This window comes from Pygocentrus nattereri, chromosome 25, assembly GCF_015220715.1.
Source record: "Pygocentrus nattereri isolate fPygNat1 chromosome 25, fPygNat1.pri, whole genome shotgun sequence".
NCBI lineage: Eukaryota > Metazoa > Chordata > Actinopteri > Characiformes > Serrasalmidae > Pygocentrus > Pygocentrus nattereri.
Genome location: NC_051235.1, coordinates 1742501 through 1752500, shown reverse-complemented (window position 1 = coordinate 1752500; position 10000 = coordinate 1742501). Strand labels below are relative to the sequence as shown.

The 10000-nt window shown below is 46.9% G+C and overlaps 1 protein-coding gene across 2 annotated transcripts in view; it reads right to left on the bottom strand.

Moving 5' to 3' along the window:
- The window catches only part of lrp1ba (low density lipoprotein receptor-related protein 1Ba), a 421137-nt gene that overhangs the window by 11454 nt on the left and 399683 nt on the right, over positions 1-10000 (bottom strand). For both annotated transcript variants that reach the window (XM_037534585.1, XM_037534586.1), the window contains 2 exons: positions 5890-5966; positions 607-697 (listed from right to left, as the gene is read on the bottom strand). In XM_037534585.1, the coding sequence (XP_037390482.1) occupies positions 607-697; positions 5890-5966 (168 nt within the window). The remainder of the gene's footprint in view (positions 1-606; positions 698-5889; positions 5967-10000) is intronic.

Genomic DNA, 10000 nt, shown 5'->3' with positions numbered 1-10000 from the left:
TGGTGTTTCTAATAAAGTGGCCAGTTAGTGGAAGCACAAGGTGGGTGTTTCTAATAAAGTGGCCAGTTAGTGGAAGCACAAGGTGGGTGTTTCTAATAAAGTGGCCAGTTAGTGGAAGCACAAGGTGGGTGTTTCTAATAAAGTGGCCAGTTAGTGGAAGCACATGATTGGTGCTTCTAAAGCCGATTTCACACCAAATGCGATGCAGCGTGTGTGTTACTCTGGAACCACTCCATGCTGGACACAACAGACACGCATCACGAAGCATGTCGATGACGAAGAGATCAGTACCAACACTCTCACTAGTTGCCATGACTGTTGTTGGCTTTCTAAACAGGTGATGTGCAGCCGTATGAAGAGGAGACGCCTGCGTGTTCACAGCATTACTCAAAGGAATTTGGTGTTTTTCCGTGTGACAGGCTACGCTGATTAATACAGGAGCATACTGGGCACAGCACAGCAGATCATGTGGCACGGTTACCGCGCCTGGTGTGAAGTGGACTCAATACAGTGGCCAGTGAATGTAAACAAGCACTGTAACGTTTTTGTGCGGATATTTTTGTACAGCAAGGCTTTCAGTCCTAGCTTCTGCAATTCGTCTGTCACCTTTGTCGTCGTTTGCAGACCAGCACGCCCACCGTCACGGTGCCCACGATGATCACCAGCAGCACCAGAGGGACGATGATGGCGATGCTCCCTGAGACACACGTGAGAGAAAGCCAGTTATCATTAGCAACACCAAAAAGATTATAAACATTCCACATTTATATTAGTAGGTAGAACACGAGATATTTTATTGTGATTTGAGTTTGATTTGAACCACTTTTTACATTTCTGGCATTGGAAAATAAACAAATATAATTCAGTATGTAAAGCAATATGTAATTATTATGTAATGAGATTCATTGTAGAGTAAAACAACAGTAATAGCAGTAGACGTGTGCATGTAAAGGAAGGTTAAACTCTGAGGCTATGCCGCTCCTGTTATTGCCGTATCTAGAACGCCTTCCCTCTGTGTTAGATCCGTGTTTGATCAGGGTGGGCCGCGGTGGAGCCCTGATTTTCTTCAAAGCTGCTGTGTTGCAGAGAGAGGGAGGAGACACACCGGGCCGTGCTGTGAAATCATGTTTTATTAGCACGATTTAGTCCCAGGGACATCAAAAAGGGGGTGAAAGACGAAGTGGGTTAGGGCGGCATTGTTTCTGATGAACCTCCTGACCTGCACGAATTAGCGGTTTCTGGTTCTGACACTTCTGCTTCAACTCTGCATGTCATTACCAAACCCTTCATCTGGTGGATAGGGAGTATTATTGGAGAGAAAACAAGCAGTTGTGCAGGTCAGTGGATCAGAAGGACCGGGATTCAGGGAATCACATGCAGGTTAGTTGTTGTTTTTGACAGCACGCTGACCTATTCATGCTCTGCACTCCTAAAAGTTTGCAAAAATCCAGTTCAACCTAATCACGAACTGTAGAACAAACTAAGGCAGTGAGAAGTGTCCCGGCTCACGGCCTAGCCAAACTCCAATAAAGCGGTGACAAGTGTCCCGGCTCACGGCCTAGACAAACTCTACTACTGTGGTGAGTAGTGTCCCAGCTCACAGCCTAGTCAAACTCTACTACCGTGGTGAGAAGTGTCCTGGCTCACGGCCTAGTCAAACTCCAATAAAGCGGTGAGAAGTGTCCCGGCTCACAGCCTAGTCAAACTCTACTACCGTGGTGAGTAGTGTCCTGGCTCACGGCCTAGTCAAACTCTACTACCGTGGTGAGTAGTGTCCTGGCTCACGGCCTAGTCAAACTCTACTACCGTGGTGAGTAGTGTCCTGGCTCACGGCCTAGTCAAACTCCAATAAAGCGGTGAGAAGTGTCCCAGCTCACAGCCTAGTCAAACTCTACTACCATGGTGAGTAGTGTCCTGGCTCACGGCCTAGTCAAACTCTACTACCGCGATGAGTAGTGTCCTGGCTCACGGCCTAGTCAAACTCTACTACCGTGGTGAGTAGTGTCCTGGCTCACGGCCTAGTCAAACTCTACTACCGTGGTGAGAAGTGTCCCGGCTCACAGCCTAGTCAAACTCTACTACCGTGGTGAGAAGTGTCCCGGCTCACGGCCTAGTCAAACTCTACTACCGTGGTGAGTAGTGTCCCGGCTCACAGCCTAGTCAAACTCTACTACCGTGGTGAGTAGTGTCCTGGCTCACGGCCTAGTCAAACTCCAATAAAGCGGTGAGAAGTGTCCTGGCTCATGGCCTAGTCAAACTCCAATAAAGCGGTGAGAAGTGTCCCAGCTCACAGCCTAGTCAAACTCTACTACCGTGGTGAGTAGTGTCATGGCTCACGGCCTAGTCAAACTCTACTACCGTGGTGAGTAGTGTCCCGGCTCACAGCCTAGTCAAACTCTACTACCGTGGTGAGTAGTGTCCTGGCTCACGGCCTAGTCAAACTCTACTACCGCGATGAGTAGTGTCCTGGCTCACGGCCTAGTCAAACTCCAATAAAGCGGTGAGAAGTGTCCCAGCTCACAGCCTAGTCAAACTCTACTACCGTGGTGAGAAGTGTCCCGGCTCACAGCCTAGTCAAACTCTACTACCGTGGTGAGAAGTGTCCCGGCTCACAGCCTAGTCAAACTCCACTACCGTGGTGAGAAGTGTCCCGGCTCACAGCCTAGTCAAACTCCAATAAAGCGGTGAGAAGTGTCCCGGCTCACAGCCTAGTCAAACTCCACTACCGTGGTGAGAAGTGTCCCGGCTCACAGCCTAGTCAAACTCTACTACCGTGGTGAGAAGTGTCCCGGCTCACAGCCTAGTCAAACTCTACTACCGTGGTGAGAAGTGTCCCAGCTCACAGCCTAGTCAAACTCTACTACCGTGGTGAGTAGTGTCCTGGCTCACGGCCTAGTCAAACTCTACTACCGCGATGAGTAGTGTCCTGGCTCACGGCCTAATCAAACTCCAATAAAGCGGTGAGAAGTGTCCCAGCTCACAGCCTAGTCAAACTCTACTACCGTGGTGAGTAGTGTCCTGGCTCACGGCCTAGTCAAACTCTACTACCGTGGTGAGAAGTGTCCCGGCTCACAGCCTAGTCAAACTCTACTACCGTGGTGAGAAGTGTCCCGGCTCACAGCCTAGTCAAACTCTACTACCGTGGTGAGAAGTGTCCCGGCTCACAGCCTAGTCAAACTCTACTACCGTGGTGAGAAGTGTCCCGGCTCACAGCCTAGTCAAACTCTACTACCGTAGTGAGTAGTGTCCCGGCTCACAGCCTAGTCAAACTCCACTACCGTGGTGAGAAGTGTCCTGGCTCACAGCCTAGTCAAACTCTACTACCGTGGTGAGAAGTGTCCCGGCTCACAGCCTAGTCAAACTCTACTACCGTGGTGAGAAGTGTCCCGGCTCACAGCCTAGTCAAACTCTACTACCGTGGTGAGAAGTGTCCTGGCTCACGGCCTAGTCAAACTCTACTACCGCGATGAGTAATGTCCTGGCTCACGGCCTAGTCAAACTCCAATAAAGCGGTGAGAAGTGTCCCAGCTCACAGCCTAGTCAAACTCTACTACCGCGATGAGTAGTGTCCTGGCTCACGGCCTAGTCAAACTCTACTACCGCGATGAGTAGTGTCCTGGCTCACGGCCTAGTCAAACTCTACTACCGCGATGAGTAGTGTCCTGGCTCACGGCCTAGTCAAACTCTACTACCGTGGTGAGTAGTGTCCTGGCTCACGGCCTAGTCAAACTCTACTACCGTGGTGAGAAGTGTCCTGGCTCACAGCCTAGTCAAACTCTACTACCGCGATGAGTAGTGTCCTGGCTCACGGCCTAGTCAAACTCTACTACCGTGGTGAGTAGTGTCCTGGCTCACAGCCTAGTCAAACTCTACTACCGTGGTGAGTAGTGTCCTGGCTCACGGCCTAGTCAAACTCTACTACCGTGGTGAGTAGTGTCCCGGCTCACAGCCTAGTCAAACTCTACTACCGTGGTGAGTAGTGTCCTGGCTCACGGCCTAGTCAAACTCTACTACCGCGATGAGTAGTGTCCTGGCTCACGGCCTAGTCAAACTCCAATAAAGCGGTGAGAAGTGTCCTGGCTCACGGCCTAGTCAAACTCCAATAAAGCGGTGAGAAGTGTCCCAGCTCACAGCCTAGTCAAACTCTACTACCGTGGTGAGTAGTGTCCCGGCTCACAGCCTAGTCAAACTCTACTACCGTGGTGAGTAGTGTCCCGGCTCACAGCCTAGTCAAACTCTACTACCGTGGTGAGAAGTGTCCCAGCTCACGGCCTAGTCAAACTCTACTACCGTGGTGAGTAGTGTCCTGGCTCACGGCCTAGTCAAACTCTACTACCGTGGTGAGTAGTGTCCCGGCTCACAGCCTAGTCAAACTCTACTACCGTGGTGAGTAGTGTCCTGGCTCACGGCCTAGTCAAACTCTACTACCGCGATGAGTAGTGTCCTGGCTCACGGCCTAGTCAAACTCCAATAAAGCGGTGAGAAGTGTCCCAGCTCACAGCCTAGTCAAACTCTACTACCGTGGTGAGAAGTGTCCCGGCTCACAGCCTAGTCAAACTCTACTACCGTGGTGAGAAGTGTCCCGGCTCACAGCCTAGTCAAACTCTACTACCGTGGTGAGTAGTGTCCCGGCTCACAGCCTAGTCAAACTCTACTACCATTGTGAAAAGTGTCCTGGTTTGTGGCCCAGTCAAACTCCACTACTGTGGTGAGTAGTCTCCCAGCCCATGGCCTAGTCAATCTCTGCCGCAGTGATGCAAAGTCTCTCAGTCAGTCCCCAGTCGACAGTGGAAATTTCTGAGCATCTCATCGCTAAAAAAAAAAGATAAACCACATAAAGTCTCTATAATGCTAAGAGATTCTTCAGCCACAAATGCTTGTTGTATGCTATCCAACTGTCCAGTCTTTCCTCTGACCTCAGCCAGACCCATAGACTGCTGTAGACTTACCATAGCAAAACAACTTCTCTTTCTCATACTCCATTCTATTTGAAAATATCAATCCTCAGTCCTGCAGCTGCATTAAGTCCGGTCATTTCCGTCTCTCTGGAGAAACCTCCAGCCCTCTGCCTCCTCTAACGGTGCTCAAATGCCAGGCAGAAATCTGCACTGAAATGTCAGCAAATCAAACAGCAGGATGGGCCACTATGGGCTCCATGGAGAAACGGACATTAAAGTGCAATAAAGACTGCGCCCGCTGAGAAGAGTGCCTGAGAATTATTACTGAAGGCAAAAAGGTACATCCAAAATGCCATTGAGCTGGAATTACAGCACAGGAAAGCAGCACTGTGCTGTTCTATTAAAGCCACAGGGGTTGGGAAAACTCCCCAAACGACATGCGAAGCTCCTACAATCATAGACTTAAGGCCTGTTTATTCTGTTTATTATTTGATAAGACCAGGCCAAAAGAACAGAGTGGGACAGCCAGTTGTAATAAACAGCAATATGGGGATAAATATCAGCCACCGACTCGTGTAATGACTCAAGACGATTCATGCAGTCGAAGTCTAGTGATGAAGTCCCATCATTTCAATTCCCTGCCTAACCTAAGGTCAGTAACCTACTACGACATGCCAGCGGCCAGCCAATAACATCAATAAGTGCATGAAATAAAAAATATGAGCAAAAAACAAGTCTTATGTGTAAATACTTGCATTGCTATACTTGTTATAACAAAATATTAGTATATGGGGAGGAGGGGGGGGGGGGTTGTTTTTGCTGGTCATATAAATTACTTGCATTTATTTTACAGAAAATTTGGCTTTTGGTCAAAAAACTAAAAGCTCAAATCTTAAGAGGTTAAGTTTAGTTTCACTGTGTTTTGTTTCTGGAATCAGTGCAAGACCCCATAAGGAGACGAATACACAAAGAATAGGAAGGTCAGGCTCACTCTCGCTGACGTTGTCGGTCCGGTTGTTCTTGGGGGCAGGTCTTTCACACTGTGTGCCGGTCCAGTTCGCTGAGCACCTGGAAACAGAAACCACACCCACATTACCAGTGATGGACAGTAACTGAGTATCTGAGTAACTGAGTATCTGAGTAACTGAGTAAATGTAATTAGTTTCTGTACTTTAGTATTTTTGGTGTATCTGTACTGAAGTTTCTCCGTTCTGGACTTTCTCCTTTCACTCCACTACATTTCAGAGTCTAATATCCGACTTTTTCCTCCTACATTTTGAGAAATCTGTCGTTCCTTTTGGTTTCTGTGTGTATAAAAACGTAACATGTCAAAACGAAAGAAGCGCAAAGCCAGAGCACCAATCAGGGCCCAGCGGTCACTTTGTTTAGAGCTGGTTTTGACCTGTTGGTCATACCGACCCAGTGCAGCACGCGGTTCAACGTCAGCGCAGCAGCGTAAAACTTTGGGAGAGTCTGTTCAACATAAATGATGAACTAACCTAACTTTGTGTAAATAGAGCTCAATATAGAAATATGTCCACATATGCAGTCGAGACTGACGCGGCTTTTTTCTGAATTTCTACAAACACCAGTTCATTTTATAGTAAATGAGTTTGGGCTGGTTTATGTTTATGAACAGACGCCTACAGATCAACATAGTAAAGGAGCTCATCTGTGATCCTGAGTTTAAAGCCAGTTTTTATTCAACTTAAACTTGGAACTAAGTTGTAAATAAATCTGAAACTGAAACTTTGCTTGTGTGTAAAAAGTGATTTCAGAGCCACTCGGTTCTCCCTGATGGAAACTGTTTACCTTCAGTGTTTTGTGCTTCTGATCATTTTAATAGACGTCAGCGTCACTAATTAATGACGTTCTATTAAAAGACTGGTTTACCAAGAGAGACGCTGGAGGACTTTCACCTGAAATGAGTTCATGAAGCCAGTCTGGTTATAAAAATGATAACAGGACATCAGAGCCAGAATTACTCTTTTAGTACTTTTACTTTATACTTAAGTACATTTGAAGGGAAATACTTTAGTACTTTTACTCAAGTGGAGGTCTAAAGGGAGGAACTTCTACTTTTACTGGAGGAATATTTTACCCTGGGGGTCTCGACTTTAACTCCAGTACATGGTTTGTGTACTTCGTCCACAACTGCACATCACACACCTCACTACAAACCACTCCCACACCACACACTGAAAACAAACCAACCACACCCACACTGTAACATTATAAAAAGCTCTAGCAGGACATACTGATGATAGAGTATTGCTTATGTACTGCCCTGGACAGGAGCTCACGACCCACCCTGGACAGCAGCTCACGTACCGCCCTGGACAGCAACTCACGACCTGCCCTGGACAGCAGCACATGTACCACCCTGGACAGCAGCTCATGAGCAACCCTGGACAGCAGCTCATGACCAACCCTGGACAGCAGCTCATGACCAACCCTGGACAGCAGCTCACATACCGCCCTGGACATCAGCACACAACAGCAGTACCCAAAAAACTCCTGACTTACTTCTGGAGCTGTAATCCTGCCTTAAACTCAAACTTTTTTCTCACCATGTTCCACATCTAGCATCCTGTATGTGTTGCATCATGTTCTACATCTACCATCTTAAATGTGTTCCCCATGTTCTACATGTGTTCCACTATGTTCTATATTTACTATCCTGTATCGGTTCCACCATGTTCTATATCTCTATATAAGTGATACATAACAGTCAAAATTTGCATACCCCAGCCCAGTGATACAACAACAACAGAGCAGCAGCAATGAAAACGTCATACTGAGTGCAGAAATGCAGCTCCAGGCTTCGGTCCCTTCACAAGAACCGAACTGTCAGCAGCTGATGATCTTTAGGCTGAAGGGCTTCCTATTCACCAGCTTCTTAAATGACCAGACTGTAACCGCAGCACCATTTAAGGTGGAACAGAAAATTCCCAATCCAAGCTGGCGAACACCCCATCACTAACACACCACCACCACCACCACCACGTCAGTGGCCACTGAAGTACAGGGTAACAAAGTATGCAGGAAAACAATCTGTAACTGTAGAACTACAGAGTGAAACTGTATGGTCAGTGGAGCTGATAAAGTGGACAGTGAGTGTAGATACAAGGCGGCTGAAATGCCCATTTATGATACATTCGTTAAACCTTTGCTGTTAAACATACATACGCACACCAGCCCGAATACAGCGCAGTGCAGACTCATGGAGGTGCGTCTTCAACGGTGGGATGCAATGTGTGTGAAGGTGATCTGTGCAGACGTGCAGATATACAGTGCAAAAGTCAGAGACTCTTCCTTGATTTAATGTCCAGTCAAATATGCCATTATGTACAAACTATTCTTATTATAGTTATAGTTATTTTCATCATCAGAAAAAAACACATTTAACAGAAAATTGCCCAGAATCCCCAGCAGCCAGATCTAATCTCAGCTGTGTGAGGGTCAGTGAGTCACTCTTTCAATTCATTCAGCCTCCATTCTTTTCAGGAGACTCACTTTCAGCTCCTCAAAGAATCTGCAGACACACCTCCAAAGTTCAGTCTTAGAAGCTGGTTGATCATTTTCTGAGGTAATCTATACACACTCAGTTTTCCATCAACCTGAAATTTTTTAAATGTCTGAATGGAAAAGCCCGAAATTCCACACAAATACTGCAAACAGGGGGGACAAAGGTGGAAAAATTAGAATATTGCTAAAGCTGAAAAGCAAGAAAGAGGATGGAAAAGAAGCTGCGTGCTTCCTACTTAAGGTGTGCCTACACGTTGCTCGCCACTCAGTCTTGAGTTCATGCTGCAACATGCAGGACGCTCTGACACGTGCTTTTAATTTCTTTCTCAAGTTTCGAGCCCTTTGCTTTTCCTCTAGTTGATTTCCAGCACAAGTATTAAAAAAATAATGTTCTCTTGCCCGCCGTGTTTAGCGAGAAGCAAGGGAGAGATTCTCTCATTGTATTTATTTTATTCCTTGTCCTGCGTGGTTCCCTGCTCTTGGCCCTTTTTCTCTTTTTGGCATTTATCTTTTCCCTGACCCTCAGTTGCTCTGCGCTTGAGCCCGTCCCTTACTGTCCACCAGATGGTTCGTCCCTTAGTGCTCTCGACTATGAACATTAGGGTTGTGAGTTTGATTCTTGCTTAACTCCCCGGGTGCATAACAATATCAAGCCGCAAGAACTGATTGACTTTACGGAAGGTCCGATTGTGGCTGATAGCTTTCTGAAGGTTGTTTTTGAGATTCTGAAATTCCTGATCAAAGCAGGTTTGACCAATGGCTCTGCACAATGTGCTCCAGAACTGGCTGGTGTGTTTGCCTTCCAGTGCGCAGTGGGTGTTTGTTGGGGGGCACAGAGATTTCAGACCTCATTAGGCACCAACTACTCATCCTGTCTGGCGTCTCTGAGCTGCAAAAACACAGCCATAAAAAAGTGGCAAATGGCTGTAAAGATGTAAAGATTAAAGTTAAATCTCTCCAACCTGCTCGTTTTGATGCAGCTCCTAATCACAGCAGCATACATCATCTAAAGTTTCTTTGCAGTGAATGGAAAATGGGACTTCATTTGACTTTTTTCTGCTGAAATTTCATAAATGTACACAATATTTGCAAAACGTTTGAAGGGAAACCCGGCTAGTGATGTTGAGGTCTGGACTCTGGGGCGGTCAGTCCATCGTCCAGCTTCTTTGTTTGATGCGTCCGTCTCCTTTTCTCAGTGAGGTTCTTCTTGATCAGCTACACGTCCTTTCAGACCCACAGCGCTGAGTGGTCTTCTCACAGTGGAAGGATGGACAGAAACACCTGTGGATGTTTTCAGATCTGAAGCAGCTTGATCTTCTCCTCTCTCTCTGAGATCAAAGCTTTCAGTGCTGCTTATCTGATGGGGCAGTTTTGGTGTCTACCAGGTCTTCCAGGTGGTTGTATGTGGAGTCTCGTTTTCTCTGTAGCTTCTTCTTCTCACAAATCTGTCCTGAAAAATGAAGTACTTGATGGCTGTTTTGACTGGAGGGAGGGTTCTCTGACTTTTGCACAGTCCAGCATGTTAGTGTGTATAAGTGTGTGTGGTTTTGTAGGTGCTGATGTTTTCAGGACAC